The sequence below is a fragment of the Diospyros lotus genome, chromosome 6, assembly GCF_014633365.1.
Source record: "Diospyros lotus cultivar Yz01 chromosome 6, ASM1463336v1, whole genome shotgun sequence".
Taxonomy (NCBI): Eukaryota; Viridiplantae; Streptophyta; class Magnoliopsida; order Ericales; family Ebenaceae; genus Diospyros; species Diospyros lotus.
This window is the reverse complement of record NC_068343.1, coordinates 33,501,393-33,522,485: the sequence shown is the minus strand read 5'-3', so window position 1 is coordinate 33,522,485 and position 21,093 is coordinate 33,501,393. Positions and strand designations below refer to the sequence as shown.

At 31.7% G+C, this 21,093-nt stretch overlaps 1 protein-coding gene across 3 annotated transcripts; it reads right to left on the bottom strand.

Annotated features, from left to right (window-relative positions):
- Window positions 1-5,015: 5,015 nt before the first annotated feature.
- Window positions 5,016-9,984, bottom strand: LOC127804791 (E3 ubiquitin ligase BIG BROTHER-related-like). Of its 3 annotated transcripts, none has more exons than XM_052341817.1 (6): window positions 9,730-9,982; window positions 9,399-9,626; window positions 8,102-8,155; window positions 7,371-7,498; window positions 5,667-5,775; window positions 5,016-5,205 (listed from the first exon to the last, which is right to left on the bottom strand). In XM_052341817.1, exons 1-6 carry the CDS (start codon window positions 9,844-9,846, stop codon window positions 5,146-5,148), a joined length of 696 nt encoding a protein of 231 aa, XP_052197777.1. In that variant the 5' UTR covers window positions 9,847-9,982; the 3' UTR covers window positions 5,016-5,145. The 3 variants fall into 3 exon arrangements, with proteins under 3 accessions (XP_052197777.1, XP_052197778.1, XP_052197779.1); XM_052341818.1 differs by having other exon boundaries at window positions 8,102-8,149; window positions 9,730-9,981; XM_052341819.1 differs by lacking the exon at window positions 5,667-5,775 and having other exon boundaries at window positions 9,730-9,984.
- Between the last annotated feature and the right edge of the window lie 11,109 nt (window positions 9,985-21,093).

Below are 21,093 nucleotides of genomic sequence, written 5' to 3'. Positions count from 1 at the left end.
AGGGTGACGTATGATTGATGAGTATTATGGGTTTTGATGTTATCTGGTAGTATTGAGCATGTGCATGTGTGAGCCTAAGAGCTATTTGTATTTTATTAAGCATATGCATGTGTAACATTATGATATAAAACCTTGCATGGGCATATAATCTAAAGCATAATGGAAGTATGAAATAAATTGAGAGATGACGTGTGAACGAATGTGGGAAGCCTTGTTAATGCTAGTCATGGTGGTTAATGCCCCATTTACTTCAGATATGCTTGTTGAGCCTTGTGGCTCACTTTGTTTTAACATCATTCCAGGTTAAGGAAAAGGAGGCTCGAGGTCGAATTCAGTGGTGTCAGTTTCTTGTCAACAACTATGTGTATGGGGCTCTCCCAACCGAAAAGATCCTAAGGGTGTGTTGGAGATAAGGGTGTTGGTTTCATGTTTTATTATGGTTATCGATATGTTTTAGTAAAGTGCCACCCTAAGGTATGTATTAACGATTATGTGCGCTTCTGCCCCCTAAAATGTGTGTTTTTAATTAGTTTGCTTCTGTTGTTGAATTGAGGTAAAAATTCTCGATTGTTACATGCTTACTAGATCCAAACTACTATTTAGACCCATCTGGCATCTATGCACTTCCCGAGATCTTAGCAGGGTTTGGCTTTTGCCCATTTCTAGCACCTCCCGCCTTCTTGTTTGACCTAGTTCATCATTTTTTTAATTTTCTTACTTTCTTATGTGTGTTATCAGTTGCTTATAATCATTTTTTTGTGAGTCTATTTTGTTTGCATGTATGTCATTTAGGCACTTATGTGAGTTCTGTCAGTGATTTATATCCTCCCCTCTACTCCTTTAAGCATTCAAGTCAAGTCCTAGATGGGTTCTTTCGTTGGGCTCAGTTTCTTCCTCGTGCCCCTCTCCATTCATATATCTAGGTGAGCCTAGTATATGTTTTCTCTCCTTCTCGTCCCCCATTCCCCTCTCTCATTCCCACTCATCTCCCTTTGTTTTATCTATGACCTTCGTTTTCATCCATCCTTTCAATTCCTTCCTCCCATCAACTGCCATATGCATGAGGATCAGCTATGTCCCCCTCTCTCCCCCCTTCCATCTCTTTGCTCCATTTCCCTCTTCCTTCTATGCCATTTATTGTGGCTCCGTTCGACAAATTTTTCTTCATCCGTTGAGGTGACAACATAATGTAACACCCCGCTCCCACTTACGGGTGTTACTCGTGAACAACCACTCGAATTGTCCACCTGCCCGGCCTTTGTCGAAGGGTGGACCATGTTTCAAGGCGAAACACCCTAGGTGGGAACTAGGCTCGTCCTTCCCTTCGCTGAATCTCATGATTCGCCAGCAAAATTGGGCTTTAGCCACACCGCATTGGCTATAAAGAAAATCTCCTTCAGGCACCCAATCGCCCTTTTTTTTTTTTTTAATTCTTTCTCATCAGAGAATTTAACCGGGCTCCAAAATCACCATTTAATCCGATCCATTGATGGATCACCAAATTTTTGGAGGAATAACTCATCATTTTCAATTTTTCAAAATTTCGGCGTTTTCTCAAAAAATGCCCGAAAAATCCTTTTATTTTGAAAAATTCCTCCGGGGCCCAGATTCAATTAAGAAATGCCCCAATTACTCCCCAAAATTCCAATTTTTAAAAAAATTTAGCCGGCGGGGCCCACTGGCTCGCGCGGGGCCCCGCGGTGCGCGCGCGGGCTGCGCGCCCGCGCCTGTGCTGGGCCACGCGCCTGTGGGCGCGGCTGCCTGCCCCCACGCGCGCTCGGCCGCCCCGCGGCCAGCTGCCTGCTAGCAGCCCACTGCTGCCCCCCCCCCCCTTTTTTTTTTCTTTTCTCTTCTTCTCTTTTTTTTTTTTTTCTTCTTGGGGCCTCCTAACCCCAAATTTTCCAGAATTTAAAATGAACAAATAAACTTCATTTTCCCTTAATTTTTGCCTCTTTTTCTCCAAAATTAAGGCTTAAAGTGATGCTCTTGATGTTTCCATAACATACATCAACCAAAGTGAGGTTTTTACCTAGGCTTCAATATGCCATAAGCCTCAATCTCATTCACTAAAAAAAAATCAACACTTCAAAGGAGTATACACTCATAGTCTTAGGCTTAAACAAGCCATTACCAACCCAATAATATTTACATCTCATGAATCAAACACAATAACATGGGCTTCCATAAGCCATACATTTACAACAAAAATAAGTAAACACCATGAGCTTCCACCCACAAGCTTGCCACTTTTTCTTCTCTCTTTTGACATAAGAACAACCTACAAGGGGAGGATAAAACCTCATGAGCTCAAAAGCTCAGTAAGGGTGCATATGCAAGGTAAATAAAAGCATAACAAGTCTATGTAATAACAAATGCATGCAAGTATGGTTAGGTCATTCCATCCTCACAACCCAACATGGTTTGAGGCATCAACCTACCACTTCTTTCCCACCCCCATGGCCATAGGTCTCATGAACAAGTAAAGCATGCAAAAAGATACATAAAGATTTATGCAACCTACTTACAATGCAATGCAAGGCCTCCACCACTTGGGGCCATCCCTTACCTTAACAATCTTCTCTTTGAAGCTTTAATTCTTCTTCTCAAGAGAGCTTCCTTCTTCATTTGCTCCCATCTAAAATGGCATTTCAACAAGCCACTAAATTTTTGCATACAAGCATACCAAAAATGAAGAGAAGAAAGTATACTTACTTGATTTCTTCATTATCTTCTCTCTTTCTTCACTCTTCCCTCCATGGAAGACTTCTTTCTCTTTCTTTCTTTCCTTCCTTCTTCATTTCTACAAATGGCCAAAAGAGAGACAAGTCTCCCACACTTGCCTTTTTATACTACCATTTATCAAATTTCAAGAATGGATCTTCACCATCCATTTAAAGCACAATCCATGTGCTTATGGGAGACTTGATCTCAACCATCCATTTTAACAAATAAGGCTTCTCTCTTGAAGAAAACACAAGAAGCACAATCCATGTGCTCTTTTCTTGGTTAATCTCATCCATTGGATTACCTTTGCCTTTACAAGATTTCATCTCCACCATTGAAAGAAAGCACACTTTCATTAGGATGGCAATCCATGCCATTTCTTCTCTTTAAATCCCCACCATAGGATTTATTCTCTAATTCAAGAATACATCTCATCCATTGAATTTATATTTATTTCCCATTTAAATAAATCTCCCCATTTTCACTCATAAATGAGTGACTAATTTCCATTTCTTTCCCATTTAAATTAATGGGACTAATTTCACATCCATCACACTTGAGAGACATAAATAATTTCTTTCCCATTTAAATTAATGGGACTAATTTCCAACATCACATTTGAGAGACATAAATAATTTCTTTTCTATTTAAATAACTCATATTTTCCAAGGCATTAATGGTGACCATTTACCATTTTCTTTTGGATTTTCTTTAATCCATATAATCATGCCTCTTATTAAATGCATGAAAGACCATTTAATATTTCTTTTGCATTTAATTAATTCCTTCTCCAATTATACTTGAACCACAAAATGCCAAGTGTCACAACAAGACACTAACCTTGGCTTCCAAGTTTAATCTCATCTCTCCAAGTGGCATTACCACATTAATTCACAACTTAGGGAAAATATAATTATTCTCCTCAAATAATTTAATTTCCACCATTTTCCCTATTTCAAAATTAAATTTCCTTTATGGAATTAAATTCCAAAATTCTCAATTACTCTTTGTGAATTTATTAATCCCATATATCTCCACATAAATATCAAATTGGGATTTTTATTCACTTACACACCTAATTCTTCATAGGAATTATTTTTAATTTATCAAAATACCCTTTATTGGATTTCTCTATCCAAATTACCAAAATACCCTTCTCATGGGCATTCTCAATCTCAAGGATCCATCACCTTCTCAAGGGTATTTTTGGAAGTTTACTTACTTCCTTTCTTATTCTCTTAACACCGGTTACACCGGGTGTTACACATAATACCATGGAATTTGACAGTTGCCCATACTTCAAATTCCATCGCGGAATAGGGTTGTCTTTAACGGTGGAAGTTATTGGAATTGACGATTCCCCCCCTCCCCTAGGGCAACGTCAGGGTCCTTTGGTGGTTTCTAGTTGGCTAATTTCCTCCTTCCATTGAGGCATCCAAATTAATGTTACGAAATTGGATCGAATACAAACCAATAATCAAACCAATCAACCACACACGAACACATAATTTAACGTGAAAAATCCAAATTGAAAAAAATCATAGGCAGAAAGAACAAAATATCACTAACCAAAAATTGATAATACAAAAGTGATATTAGCATACACACTGTCTTATTTCATGTGACCTAAGCACCTATTTATAGACCTAAAATCATCTATGGATGAACACATGAAATCATATCCTGATCAGAAGATAATGCATAAGTATATCCTCTAGATGAGATAAATTTCACATAAAATTAAATTTGACAACATCATAATCATAGTCAAATTCGAAGTTATAGTCACGGTCAAATTACGAAACTCAATCACAGATAAACAAGAATTTTGAGTCGCAATTATCACACTTAATACTGTGGAACTTGATAATTTACTCATATTTCAAATTTCATCTTGGAATGGGGGTTGTTTTGGGGGCAGTGGCTTTTGGCTTCGTTGGTTCCCCACAGGCTCCTCTACTATTCTCTCTGGCCTTTTCTATTATGGGTCAGTTGTCATTCTATACTTTATTGTACAATATTTTCATCGTCATGTATGTTTTTTGCCTTGTCTGCTTGAGACCTTTGTTGTAGCTTGTAGCTTCCTATTCTTTGCTAGTTGTAGTTGTATTGTTTCTTTGTTTTGAGCGAAGTATGCCCCAACTTTTGTTGTAGACACTTACGCATTTAATTATTTTTTGTTTATGAATTTCTTATTTATAGAAAAAAAAAACTATACGAAGGTTTTTTTCTTGGGAAAAAATTAACAATAATATAGCACGTGTACGAAACATCAATTCAATTAATAAACCTAACAACATTATTTGTAGGTAGAAATTAATGCATCTTGCAATATGAATCAACTCTTTTACAAAAACTATATATGGTACAATTGATGAAACATATATGTACAATTGTTGCCATCAGGAACTTGACCAAGTGCTAAAAAGTACCAGCAACATTGGATGATGATGAAACTTCAATGCCGCATATGGGGCAAGTCTGAAAGAAGAGAAATGCAAAAACATTATTATTTACTAGTTTGGGAAAACCTAGGAAACAAAATTAAAAACCTAAATAAGTGTTATTTCTACATATTTGTACACTATATTGTATACTCAAATTTATTGTGTTATGCACTCCATTCAAGAACCCTAGATCACAATCACAAATACTCTCTTATGGATTTGGTTTAGGTATAATTTTTGAATTACAATTTAGTTGGGTATAAAGTTTACATTATTAATGGAATTAAAACATCGTGTTAAAATAAAATATATACCATGCATTATGGTTAACATTATCTTGAGTTTAAGAGTATAATAACTTATTTAACTCTTTTTAAAATATAGTAATCAATTTGACTCCAAACTAAAATAAAATAACTTATTTGACACTTAATTTGAAATACTATCTTGAATAAGGAAAACAAAAAAAGAAACGTAAGGATTAAGTAGTGATACTTTTCTAAGTAGGAGCCACTTGCGTATACAATCTGAGTGGTAAAGGTGTTGACAAGAGAGGGCCACCCGCATCTCTCCTTCTTCGTACTCCGCTTGACATATCACGCACCTACAAACCACTTTATTTCAATATTTCTATTACTTATAACCAAAACTATAAATTTGTCTTTCTAATGTTTATCCATTATATTATTTTGGCGAACAATAGATTTGATTTTTGAAATTTCAAAATTGTATATTACATAACCTCTTCTAAAGTTTAATAAAGTTACACATGCTACCTTTTTATTTTTAAACATTACAAAGACGACCCATGTTGTTAATAAGTGTAAAATGACTATTTTGCCCTTGACTTTTATTTTGTATCTCCCTATTTTTTACATAAAATATATTTTAATATTTTAAAATACATATTAATTACAAGAATAAAAATGTAACAATAGATTAAAATATATAGTTTTATTTTCTTACATATATATATATATGTATGTATGTATGAAAGATATTTTCTAAAATATAAATTTAAACAACATAGGAAAAGTAATTTTCTCAAAGTATAAAATATATATTAATATAAAAATATATATATATTAAAACTTAAAGTATATAAATATTTCTGGAAATAAATATATTTTAACAAATACATTTTCAAATTTGTATACATATAAATATTTTAACAAATAATTATATTTTCTACATATATATATATATACATATATACATATTTGCCAGAACGAGAAAGCATTTGTAGTGTAGGGATTGGGTAAGAAAAAGTGATAAGGAAGAGATAGACGAGGAAAAATATAATTCACAATAATGTCTAACGATGTCTTAGTTAATGGTTGACAATGATAAAAGGACTAAGAGAAAGAGGGATATAAGAGCGTGGAAAGGGAATTTTGGGTATTTTAAAAAAAATTAACAGCCATTAATTGACGATGAAGAGTAAAATGTACCGAGTTTTCAAAAGTTAATCATGGTTCTTGTAATTTTTAGAAATATAAGGGTAGCACACGTAATTTCACTAAACCTCGAGGATGTTGTTGTAATATCACTTATATATTTTATTTAAAAATAAATAATTAAATAACTATTTTCTAATTACCATTACAAGTCAAAATAAAACAAGCGGAACAATATTACCAATACACTTATATACTCACTCATATTTATTTATAGTTTAAAAAAATTAAACTATTATTATTAAATGTCATATTTATATAGATGTTGAGAAACGAAAAGAAGTAACATTTGCAAGGCTTTTACTAAATGTACATTGAGAACATTTCTCAGTGTATTAATTTGTATCTTCTCAAAACTCTATTAACTCATAATGGTGGAAAAACATAAGCGACCGAATTAATGAGGTTGACTTGATTTATTTTTCTTTTCCATCATTAAGAGTTAATGAGGTTTTGGCAGAATAAGAACTAATATAGTAGAGAAATGTTCTCTATATACATATAATAAAAGCCTTGCAAACAATACTTCTTTTCATCTCTTTACATTGAAGGCGAGCTATATTTAAAATATTTTAATTATTTTTTTCCTTAAAAGGCATAAAATAGGTCACCTCTCTTTAGTTACAATGGGGATACCGCGGATATTATCATTATATTTGAAGGTAAAATGATAATTTAAAAAGTTTACAGTCATTTTAATTTAAAACCCAACTTGGAGGGAGAGAAAAAAGAAGTGACTGACCGATCAAGGTGGACGGGTTGGTTGCCATGGAGGCATGGAGGAGCGTAGGAATGCAAGTAGGAAGAGATTTTCTCCGGTGGTAGTCCTCGATTTTCTTCTCCGACCATCTCTTCTAGAGCAATTAGCTCCTGTAATCATCCATTAATTGATTGAATAATTGATGGCCACACCTATATTTTTGTTTTGTGATCATTCGAATTTTTTGTTATTTCAATTATATCACTGTACCTACATTTTTAAGTCAATTTAATGCTTGTATTTTAATTTTTTTTCATATAATAACCCCAGCTCTTCTTTGTTTCGATTACACTAGTATATTTATATTTTTAAATCAATTGAACTCTTGTGCTTTGATGTGAACAAAATATGATATGTATTTTATTTTTTTTTTATACATAAAAGTGCTAGAGTTAAATTGACTTGAAAATACAAATTCAAGGGTAATCAAAATAACAAAAAATTCATATTATCATACTTAAAAAAATGTTAAAGTACAATGATTAAATTAACTCAAAAATCAAGTTTAATGGTATAATCGAAACAACAAAAAACTTAAGTTGACACAGAAAAAGAAAAGGTCAAAGTATAGTGATTAATTAACTCAAAAATCAGGTTTTGAGATATAGTCAAAACAAGAAAAATTTAAATAAATACATAAAAATATAAAAATATTTAGGTAAAAATATAAATATGGCCTTCATCATTGTTGGATTAGTTAATTAATTACCCACCTCGTATGACAGCTCATCTGGATCGACGTCGGATTCCTCCGTTTCCTCCTGCAGCTTCATCGCCATATATAGGGAATTGATTAAGCAAATGTAATTAAAATGCATTTAATTAATTCCGACGTTAATTCATTCATTCTTTACTTGAGAGGAATCTTAATTACTGGAGATCAAAGGCATTCAGCATTAATGTAACTCTGCTCGTTGAGATATATATATATATATTGTGCCCAACATGAGTAGATCCAGAAATCCATGTAGAGGGAGACTAAAATTTTTTGTGGAGATATAAAATTACACATCATAAATTTTGGGGTGGGCTGGATTTTTTTTTGACTGAATTATTAGTAAAACTTATTATTTTTTATATTAAAAAATAATTTTTATATTAAAAAAATATTTTTAATTGTGAGCTGCCCTAGTCTTCAACTCACACATGCATCCGCTCCTGGTGCCCAAGAAACTAAGTCCAAACTCAAGAGGGAGGCTAGGAGATTTTTTGATAAGAGTATTTTTTTAGAGATCCTTTTAGGAGCATCTTTTGAGTCTTAGAGAGTTTTTGAGAAACTTTTCAAATTATGATTCGTCGACAATATGTTAATTCATCAATGAAATCTTTGCCTAAAGATTAAGAATAAACAATTCTAGAAGACGTGAATATTTCTTTACTTGTCAGTCTTAATTTCTATAAATAAAGAGTTATTTTTCTAATTGAGGTACACAAGAATTCTTATACAAGCCACCTAAATATTTTTTTATTTTTCAACTAAAACTGATTTAAACATCGGAGGGCCTATGTAAAAGACGCCCTATGCCGTTGACTCTCTTCTGTTTTACAAGTCTCTCAAAAACTAAAAACTCAAAACGAATAATTTCCTATAGTCATAAATTTATAGCCAAAGCTATATTTTTGCCCTTATACTTTTACATTTTTTTCATGTGGCTACCAAATATTTCATTATTTAGATCATATCCTATACCTATATTTTTAAGTCAATTTAACTTTTATACTTTGATTTTTTTTTTATGTGACAATTTAAATTTTTTATTATTTTAATTATAGGGATATAATCAAAACAATAAAAAGTTCAGATTGTCACACGAAAAGAACATCAGGGTAAATTGAGTCTTTAATATAAGTATATATATATAATTGAAATAACGAAAAATTTGAATTGCTACAAAAAAAAATATAAAATGATAAAAATATAAATTTGACCTAAATTTATTATTATATTTCGACAACAACAAAAGTGTGATTATATATTATATATATATTTATATAAAAGTTATGCAAAACCTGATCACTGTTGATGTCTTCTCCCTCGGAAAATTCCATATGTTCTTGGGAGTTGAGGAATAGTTCTTCCTCGTCATCATAATCATAGACGTCGTCATCATCATCGTCATCGTCATCGTCGCCTTCTTCTTCTTGTTCTAGCGACGAGCTGGACTGTGAAGAAACAGGTGTTCGATCATCAGTTTCCACCACCGGCGGCGGCAGCATCGTCGACGTCAACTCCCTCTCCTAATTCACAAGATTGTTTTCGATGACGATCATCACGAATTAATTAACAACGACTATTTACACTATTAAAACCAAAATTAAGCCAAATTACAGTAATTAAAACCTGTTGGGGCAAGGCGGTAAGAGCTGGGGGGTTCCTCCTCCGCCTCAAGCTGCTGGGACTGCTACTACCAGTACTGGTGCTGCGTTTGGTTTGTTGCTGTTCATCACCCATGGCCATGCTCGCTCGCTCGATGATGATGATGATGATGGAGGAAGTTCTTTAACAGTGGTTGAGTGGTTAATTAATGAATGAATTTCTTCAGAGCGAGGGCACCCTTTAGCTTGTATTCCATGCAAGTGCATGCGTAGGGAGCAATCTGTTCTAAGCTTTGTGTCTGTCTGAAACATTCGCTCTTCCCTGCATCATCCGCAAGTTTACCTTTTCCCTTCTGTGCACGTTTACATTTGCCTATATACTTTGAAGTATGAAAATATCGAGACTATACTGTTTCGACATTTTTGAGACGTTTCTTAGCTGAAACACCAAGAAACACAAAAAAAAAAAAAAAATTTTTTGGGCTATTTTTATAATTTTGAGATCATTTTATAATATTAAAAAATATTAAAAACTCATTTCCGTTTTGAATTACGTTTCTGTGACCATGTTAGAGACGGAAGCAAGGCTATTTTTATAATTTTGAAAACGTTTTAAGATCATTTCGCAATGTTAAAAATTCATTTCAGATTTTGAAACACGTTTTTGTTTCAAGACTACATTAGAGATAGAAGCAATTCCATCTCTATTATCTTGACGATCACGTTAGAGATAGAAGCAACTTGTGTTGATATTTGCTTGAATGGATAATGGAATTTATATTTATATATGATTAAATAATTAGTTTTTATAATTTTTTATATTAAAAAATATATTTATAAAAATATCCTTATATTTTTTTATTTACACATTTCTTTGCGTTTCCATTTCCTCTACTTTTCTACAAATTGATATTTCTTTATTTTCGTTTCATGTCATATTCATTTCTCATTTTGGATTCCATAAAACCTAATATATATATATATATATATGTATATATCACCTCTCAGATAAATAATTTAATTAGTTTCCACTTTCTGTCAAATTTTTTGTCTAAGGGTCAAATTAACTCTCTTATTTTAAAAACAAAAATTAAATAAGCTTTTATCTTTTTGGACTCGTAGTCAAATTGATCTTTTCCTTTAACAAAAAAAATAAAAACCAAATAGGACTTTCTACTTTCGAGCTTGGTCTCAAGTATAGTTGAAATATAAAAATAATAATTCTAACAACTTAGACCAAAGACAAAGTTAAGCTTAAGTCTCTAGGTCAAGTGGCGAGCAAATGATATGTTGGGGTCAGTACTAGTAGGTCACAAATTCGATACTTGGCCTAGACAAAGATTAAAGATCTATCTATGATTTGTTTCCTTTGTTAAAATCGAAAGCACAAGTTGTGGGAGACCATATAAGGACGATAATCCCAAATTAAGCTTAAAGTCAAATCCTTAGTAAAGTTATTTGAAATCAATGAGCCATAACTCACGCAACTTTAATGCAAGAACTCTGATAACAAAGTATGTGTGATGCAAATGAACCTCTAGTTTGAGTTTAATTTTTGGGTTAGGGTATGATTTGGGATAAATTTAACTCCATTAATGAAATATAAACGTCCTTATATGTAATTTAGGTGATCCTCATTTTGAGAGGTAAGGTGCCCTCAAATCTAAAAGTTGAAGAGTTTATTTGACCATTTTAAAATGGAAAGACTAATTTAGCCCCCAAATCTAAGTAAATGGGCTAATTTAACCTTCACCTCATATAATAACTACAACGATTAAATACGTTCTATTGAATTTATTTATTTATGTGCATGCCTAAGTTTAAAAAATTAAAAGAAGAAAATCAATAATTAATAAATCAAAAAAGTATTACTTATGTAAGTTTTAAGAGTGTTTTATAACTAATATGAATTGAAAGTTTAGATATAAAATTGATAAGTTTATTATAGAATTGATACACTGGCCACGAAAGTTTGATAATTTTTTATAATTAAGCCAATATTTTATATTTAATCAATAATTCATATTTTTGTTGAGCCAAAGTAGAGTTCTAAGACAATCAACCTTAAGTTTTAATGATTAACAAAACTAGTATGATTCGAACACAAAGTTTTATTATAATTTTTGTAATTAAATAAATCTATTTGAATTTTTTTCAAAGAGAAAATATTTTAACAAATAGTGGGCTACGGGATCATAATTAAGTAAAATATCATTCTAACACAGATCAAGAAAGCCCATAGTCAACTATAGTGGAATAGGAGAACAACTTTGCATTTTACCTCAAAATATATGAGTAACTAATAGTTGACTATTGAAAAATAGGCAAACTAGTTTACAATGTCCCATAATATGAAACCAATAGTCAAATATTGAAGATTAGGTGAACCGATTTACATACTATCCCAAAATAAGGAAACTACGAGTCGACTACTTTAGAATAGGCAATCAAATTTATGCTCTATCCCAAAGTAAGGGAATAGAATAGTTGATTATTTTAAAAGTAGATAAACTAATTCAAATTGAGGGGACTAATATAGTTGACTACTTTAGTAATACCCGAGAGCTCAAAGAAGTTATAGTATATATCGAGGATAGTGTAAGAAAGGAAATAACACCAACTATATACCTTTTGAACTGAATATAGCTAAAGAACTCCTGAATTAAACGTATTTGAGTTGGAAAAGCTCAAGAATAGATGACCCCTTGAAAAGTTCGCATAGACCCATCAGAGTAAGTCGTTTCGATTCTTCCTATCAGTCGATGCAAAATGTTACAACTTTGTTATAACAACTAGTTTGTTTACCTGCTCAGATTTCATGAACGAGTTTCTTTCAAGCATTAAATGCACTCTTGGCATTTGGAAGCATTCAAATAAAGGTATTAAAATATGAATACAACTTTGTAAGCACGAGAGAACAAGATTGAATGCACATTAAAGGCTATTGACTCTCAAGTACAAATCTCTCAAAGTGAATTGAAACAACCAAGGCACTCAAGGGATTTAGCAAATATCTTTAAGCCCTAGATCTAGAAGCATCTATTTTAATAAGATTTGTTGTTTTGTTCATTTGCATTGATTTGTTTCCATATTTGGTCCAAGTGTGAACTTTAAGCTTGAATAACCTGTATAAACTTTTATGTGAATTGTTGGTTTCCTATAGCCTAATCAAGTTTAAACATTTATAACGAGTTTTTGAGGTAAGCTTGTGGGAAACCTTAGTGGAAGTTTTGATAGTGAAATGAAAATTTTGTTGACCGTATAGAGTGGATGTAGACGTGTAGACATTGAACCATTATAATTTTTTCAGTGCACCCTCTTATTGCTTGTAGTTGTTGATTGATTACATTGAATATCTCATATTTGCATTTTAATACAAATATATTTGAAGAAAATCATTGGAAAGAAAATTTATTTTAAAAACTAAAATAAACTCAAGTCACCCCCTCTTGAGTCTATACACAAGAAATGAACCAACAATTGGTATTCGAATAGGCCTCTTATTGGGAGGGGAAATTAATAAATTAGTTAATCAATATTAAAGAATATCTAGGAATGACTAGTTATACGTCACGCCCCATAGTTAAAGGACCCTCAATGTACGTCCAAATCACCCTTCTTTGATGACAATAGTTATACTTGCTAGAAAATGAGGATGAAAACAGATATAAACTCTACAAACCATGAATTATGGAAATTTGTGAGAGATGGTGTAACATATTCAAAAAAAAAAAAGGAAGAAGAATGAACACAAGAAGATACTATGAACAACATATTAGACGATAAAATGAAGTTCGCAATATTTTTGTTAGATAACCTTTGATGTACAGGCATCACACATCCAAAAGGGGGATTGAATTTAGTGAATACAATTTGGATGATTTTAAAAAGCATTTTTAGAATAATAAATAATAAATGATTTTTATGTAAAAGAGTTTTGCAATGAGTAGGCTATGCAACATTTGAGACAGATCAAACAAAATGCAAAGGATACAAAATTTATAGTGGTTTAGCCTTTTCTAATTTCTAGTGGTTTAGCCTTTTCTAACCTACATCCGCTACTCTAGCACCCAACTAAAGATTTTCAAATGCACTAAAAATAAAGTTCAAGTAGCAAATCACTACCTAGTATAACCAACTAACTCTTAAGCTAACTCTTTAGCATAACCCACTAGGAAAAATAGTAAATACTAATTACATGAAAGAAAATATCTCTCTAAACTTTAGCTAGAATAAGGCTAAAATGAAGTATACAATAAATGATCATGTCTTGATAGAATTTTAAGAGTTAAAGCAGTGACAAATCAATGCAACAGTAAGATCAAAATCCTTGTAAGCTCAATCTCTTTCTTCTATATCTTCTTGAATACCTTTGAACATCATATTAGCTTGTATTTATAGCATGAAACATCTATTGCAGATTTCTAGTTGTCAATAGGCAACAATAGCAAAAAATCAATCTGTAGAAATATAGTCGTTAATAATTTTCCAAACTAAAATAGTCGACAATTTTAGAAGACAGTCAATAGTTTATTTTAAAGTTTGAAAAACTAGTCGACTATTTAAACTTGAAATATTCATCCAAAAAATATGCACTGAATTGATAAGCTTGTTTTAAGGAACAACCGATAGTTATAAAGAACAAGTCGATAGACTAAAAGAAGAAGTCGACAATTGTAAAAATTAGTCGACAGAAACATAAAATAGGTTAACAAATTTTCACTAGATTCAATGATTACTTGATATTTTTTCCATTTTCAACTTACTTGACTTGTCTTTTTGAAACTTGATTATATTCTCGAATCCACAAAGTTTAAAGGACAAGTTTAAAACATTTTCAAGAATTATTTAAAATAGTTTGAGTTTAAAACCTTAAAGTTCAAAACCTTTAACTTCAAGACAAACATTCACTTAAACAACACTAACAAATTTTTGAGAAAATATTTTATTTGACAAATACTCGTTTTTATGTGAATGCATCAAAATTAATACAATTTATTGAAAAGTCTACTATAATCCAATCTATCTAATATGGTCAATATAGATATACTTGCATTGTAAATAAGATGAGTTTAGGTTAGAGTTGCCACATCCAAAATTAGTTTGAATTACTTATTCCAAAAACAATTTTCAATCGAATTACCCACAAAAAGCACAAACACCTCTAAGTAATCAAAAATGATAAAGATACTCATTGACTTTTTAACATGAGCATTACCATATGCATCCGCTCACATTTCCAATGGAATTGGAATTCAATAGATTGCGTATAATGATGCACAATGCCTTCTAGGGCTTGCATTACCATAACAGATAGGTAAAGTGACAAGGGATCCCCTTGCCTCAAGCCTTGTCCTCTAGAAAAGTAGCCATGCAACTGGTAGTTAATCTTAACTTGAGTAACAAAGAGTTGTAATGCATTCTTTTACCCAACTACAAAATTGAGGATGGAAGTTCATCAGTTGAAGGACCATAAAAAGGAAGTCTTATTCCACATAATCATAGGCTTTTGCTAGGTCTACCTTCGTAGAATAGCAAGAAGGGTTCTTATAAAGGTGGTACTGATGGACCAACTCCTAAGCTAACAAAACATTATCCCCAATTGCTCTACCTGACACAAAAGTAGTCTAGGACTCATTCACCAACCCTGAAATGACCATCTTAAGCCTATTATCCAATATCTTAGTAATGGTCTTATAAATGACAATGTAACAAGATGTTGGTCTAAACTGGCTAGGCATCTCAGGATGGGGAACTTTTGGGATCTCCCAAAATGCAACCCATGGAAAAGAAGCTTTGAATAGCCTCAATCACATCAAGGCCCACCATATCCCAAGCCTTTTTGAAAAATTTAATAGTAAATCCATCCAACACGAGCGCTTTGTCATCCCCATACCAAATAAGGACTTCTTGACTTCCTTAGAGGTCACCACCGTACTAAGCCCGATCCGTTGATCTTGAGTCAGTTGTCTATCCATAAAGGGAGCAACTTTTTCAGGCTGAAGGCTAGCCGAGCGTACACTACTTCTTAGGAGATGTTGGTAGTAAGACACTATAATATCCACAACCTTCTCCCTAGACTCTAGTATCAAGGCATCTGACCTATGAAAGCTAAGGATATGATGGTGATTACAATAAGTCATAATAGTTTGAAAGAAAAAGTGAGAACAATATCAATTCCTTTTTGCCAACCATTTAACTTGTTCTCGAAGACAAAAAAAATTCCACCTCTTGAGCTAAAGTAGCCAAATAGTCCCTGCTCAATACCAACTCTATTTGACAACGAGGAGAATCTTGAAGGTGTTTGATAAGACTTAATTTTATATATATTTTTATTTAATTTTTATATTAACTTTGTGTTATTTTTCTTATTTAAAGTGTAAATTTATATGAATTTTTATATAATTTAAATATCCTTTTATAGGAAACAAACAGGAATTAAATTCAAAGAATTAAGCTTTTAAGAAGATATTATAAATTAATATTATAATAAATTAATTTGAGAAGGAGATTAAGTAGGAGAAATTGAAGCAGAGGATAAAGAATTTAAATTAATTGAAGGAGAATAAAATGGAGATTAAAGGAATAAAAAATTAAAAGATGAAGATTGAGGAGATTAAATTGGAGTTAGAATTGGCAGCAGCGGTTGAGGAGATTAAGAGGGATTATAATATAAAATTGGATAAGTAGTAGCAGGAAAAGGAGGGAGAAGGAAAATCAATTCAAATTGAAATTGGAGTTGGAAAAGGAGAATTAATTGGAAGGAGAAGACGAACGGGGAAGAAAGCCCCGGCACAACAGCAAGCCGCACAGACACAGCAGCCTCACGCAAGCACGGCGGCGGAAGCAATTGAGCAGAAGCTGGGTAGGGAGCTTCTTCTTCTTCCTCCTTGTTCAATTAATTTCCGTATGCTCCAACGATTGATTTGAATTTTAATTAATTTTGTCACGAATTAATTTATTTAAATTAAGGCCAAAACTATGATGGTTCACTTTTTTATGATTTTACCTGATTGGATAATTTAAATTATGTTGAGTTGTGTGATATTGAATTTAATGTTTGTGAATGATTGATCACCATTTACATAATTTGATGCATAATCTTAAGACTTAGAGTAGATAAGTTGAGGATTGCATCATAAGTAACATAAAATCCATTAGAGATAAAATTTAGTTTCTTTGAGCAGATTTTAGCAATAAAGTGACTCACAAGTCTCACTTAAACTATAAATTTCATAAATCATAATGTGTTTTCATTTAATTAAACTTCAACAGAGATATAAAAATTTATTAAATTGGAATAAATTCATTATAATATAGAGATAGAGTAATGAATGCAATATGAGATTTTGTCATGATATATTCAATTCACCAATTTATTCAAATAAAACCCATAATTTACACTATATAGCTAGGTTCATATATGTGTTTTAGTTATTAAAATTCATTGATTTATTTTGTTTACGTTGTCATCTAAATTAATTTTATTTTATTATTTTAATTAATTAATTTAATCAAATTATTCTATTCGACAGGTTTAACTTAAAATAAGTAATTCTATAATTTTAGTAGTTAAATAGGTTAATTCCTGAGGAATCGATATTTAAACTCATATCCACTATATTACTTGATATGAATTAATATACTTGCTAAGTTTTAAGTGATTAGTTACTCTATAAGACCTTACTGCACATCTACTGGTCTATCTTTAAGATCTATTAACTCTCTCTAAAAAAATAACCACTAGTGGCATTAGGGTGCTTCATGGCATTTTGACTGCCAAATCTATCTTAAATCTCAAACAAAAATTTCCATAACCAATATCATCTGAACTCTTAGTGAATATTTTCATCTCCTAAAGTATCTCAAAATTCATTTGAAATTTCTCTTAGAATACCTCTCCAAATTTGTATCAGATTGGAGATGAAAAATTCAATTTTTGTTTTAAAATTTCTCTCAAATTTGAGAAAAAAAATTTGTTTATAAATTTGTTTCAAATTTTAGATAGATTTTGTCATCTCAAAATATGTCACAAAATCTCTCTTAAATCTAAGACGAAAACTTTCTGTTTACAAATTCATCTTAATTTCGAGATAGATTATTTTCCCAACTCGATCTCTCTTCAATTTGAGATAACTTTCTTTCTATCTCAAAATTTGTCACAAATCTCAATTGTGTCTGAGCTTTCTTAGATTCTATCTCCAATATTAAACAATCTTTTTTATCTCAATAAATCATCTCTGATTTGATATGATTTTTTTTTTTTAAAATCATCTCAAATTTGGGAAATATATTCTTCATCTTAAACTTTTGTCAAATTATTTTCTATCTCAAAATTTGTCTTAAATTTGAAAAGGATATTTTTTTTTATCTCAAAATGTTTTTTTAAATTGAGATAAATACTTTTCCATTTCAAAAACTATATCAAATTTAAGATGGTTATTTTAGAGAGAATTGAATTTTCAAATCCATTGCAAATTTTTCGCCGTTTCTTGCAGTAGTGTATCTGATTCAAAGTTCCCATAGGAATGGGTTTTCCAAACGCTAAGTAGAATATACATTAGTATATGTATATATACACTGAGAGGGGTAAATAAAGAGCACACAGAGATGAAAGAAGACAAGATTAGTGGATAATAAATGTTGTGATAGATTTTTTTTATTTTATTTTATCATCAATAATCATGAATGAAAATTTTCCTTTTACATATCATTGAAATTTTCAATGCCTCCATGCCAAATTGTTTATTGTTAGTGTTGCGTGCTCTAATATTAAATTTGAATGACGTCTAGCAGATTTGTAATTAATGCAATTATTGTATTTTTGTATATATTTAATAAAATATAAATTTATCATCATTCATAAACTCTCTAATTTGCTATTTGAATGAGTCTCTAGATCTTGTGTTTGAGAATCTTATTCTCAATATGTTAAAACTGCGTAACAGAATTCTTTGGTGACATGATTTTTTAAATGATTCATAATCCTTAGATTAATCAGATAGAGACTCTGATTAATTAAGTATAGATTAATACAATGTTTACTACTTTGTTTAGTATGAGATATTAATGAGAGAATGGTGTGTCACATGTCATATGACATGAGAATGTCTCTAGTAAACCTATGGGTGGTTGTTGGGGAATAATCCATTGAATATGACGTTGATGACTGATCACATGGCATTGTGGATAATGGTCATGCCGTTTAATTGCGATGGTGTAGTTGATTCTTAAACTTGAATCAGCACGGTTATTTTGTGTATCAGTATGCAGGATTTGCTAATGTTCCAAACCATCTAATTGCGAGGTAAAGAGATTCATTTATGTGGTTTCATATTACTAATATATGGAGACAGGTGTTGGGGATATGATCCATCACTTTCGTCGTAATTAATAAAGTGAACGTCCTATGTGATCTATTTTTAATATGACGGGACAATCCGTGGGCAAGGTAAATACATTATTAGGAAATGTGTTTCCTTAAATGTCATTTGATCACATTAACGAGATCAGACACATGATTACTGAGTTTGTGAATTTATCACTCCATGACTCACGATCAATTAAGATGTTAGGTGATGAAAGGATTATAGCACACGGTAATCGTCAATTATAATAGGTTCACTTGAAATAAGACTTCACTATCACCTATATTGTCTTGAACCATTATTAGGTGTTATCTAAGATCCCTCTGATCATTACTAAGATATGGAGAAATTCTTATGATAGGTCAAGGTGTTGGCTGGTACTGAAATGAGTTTTGGTGCTATCTGATTGCTAACGGATAGTGAACCTAGAAAGTCACACTATATAGTGTTACGTTTAGTATCGACATTGTGCACCCTATGTGTCTCGAGTATCTAGTTTGCTAAGAGTTAGTGGATTGGGCTACAAAATCTTTTGGATTCAGTAAGAGAGTTAATTGCCTGACTTGAGGAGTCGATTGCCATAATAGTCCACTCTTGGTGGTCGCTAGTCAATTCTCGCATCACCCTAGCTAGTGATAGTGCTGTCCACGTGGTAGCCAATTGGGAGGGATGGTAGGGTTAGGCTTTGAGGCATAAATTGAGAAATTACGAGTATGTGTTTTACTACTTGCTTCTCTTTGTAACTTCTGTTTTTGCCTGTGTCAATTTTTGCTTATGTTAAAATTAAAATTGTGCCTAAGTGTCACATGGGAAATTGAGACATGGGTGCTAGTGATACGGGATCCTCAATCTAGCACAGGAAAAAGTGACTAGAACGGTACGAGATAATACGCTAAATGTGGACAACTTAGGACCACCATAACATGAGATTGATCGGTCTCAGTACAAAAATAGTTTTTATATTTCGACTTGACATAAGATTTTAGATATTCATTTATTATATTTCATGTGATTAAATAACATGTTTAAATATTCAAACTGTATATATGGTGTGTTTACGACTTTTTCTATGTATATCTAATGCACGTAAATATTTTTAATTTTGGCCACACTAGCATACATGTAATCCATCTTTTATATTAAAATTGTAGATGTTAGATTGTCTAAACAAGTTCTTTATTACTCCTGTTTGTTCAATTGTTAATTGATAATTTTTGTGGATTTAATTGTTTATTATGAATTAATTTCTTAAAAATTGATGATTGATCAATTATGAACTATGAATGAACTTGTTTATTATGAATGAATTTGTTAATATATTTGTTTATTTGTCATGTTATGAAAAATAAATCTTCTTGCTTTTACTTAATGAAAAAATATTTATCATGTAAACACTCACGTGCATTACCTGTACCATTTCACATGATACATATTGTTCTATTCTCAAGTTTTGACTCATTATAAATACTCATAAATTTTAAGCCATAGTGTAGCTATGATACCCAGCCTAAAGACGAAAGTCAAGTCCAATTCAGTTTATGTTAACTTGTATGTTCTGTTCTGTTTGGTATGTTCCATGATATTCTTTAAAGTTTATCCTGAGACTGTTACAGACAAGAATTATATAGATAATTATTCAAATTATTTTTAGAATTGATATTTGTTAAGAGTTAGTTATTGAATATTATTATTATTATCATAATATTATTATGCACAAGGAAAATATTTCTTGTACATCAAAGGCTACACCTTAAGCTATACATACGTGTGTAAATGATCAAAATACCCTCAACGCCTCACGGTGAGGCGTATAACCAAAATATCCCTCATCCAAAGTGATGAGACGACGGGAGATGGTGAGACACACTGAGATGCTAGATGTATTTTAATCATTTGTGAGCGTGTGTGTAGCCCTTAATGGATAAATAACATGATCCTTGAAAGGGAGACTCATGACTACCTATCTATCAAATATAGTCCCTTGGTATAGCCAACACAAGCATTTTAATAAATGATAAATG

Bases quoted from the DNA above. Each gene is read 5' to 3' on its own strand.
- LOC127804791 (XM_052341817.1), bottom strand. From the start codon at position 9,846: ATGGCCATGGGTGATGAACAGCAACAAACCAAACGCAGCACCAGTACT. The intron at 8,156-9,398 runs GTTTTGCATAAC...ATGGCGATGAAG, and splicing joins AAGACATCAACAGTGATCAG to CTGCAGGAGGAAACGGAGGA. The intron at 5,206-5,666 runs GTATCACTACTT...CTCTTCTTTCAG, and splicing joins AGTGGCTCCTACTTAGAAAA to ACTTGCCCCATATGCGGCAT.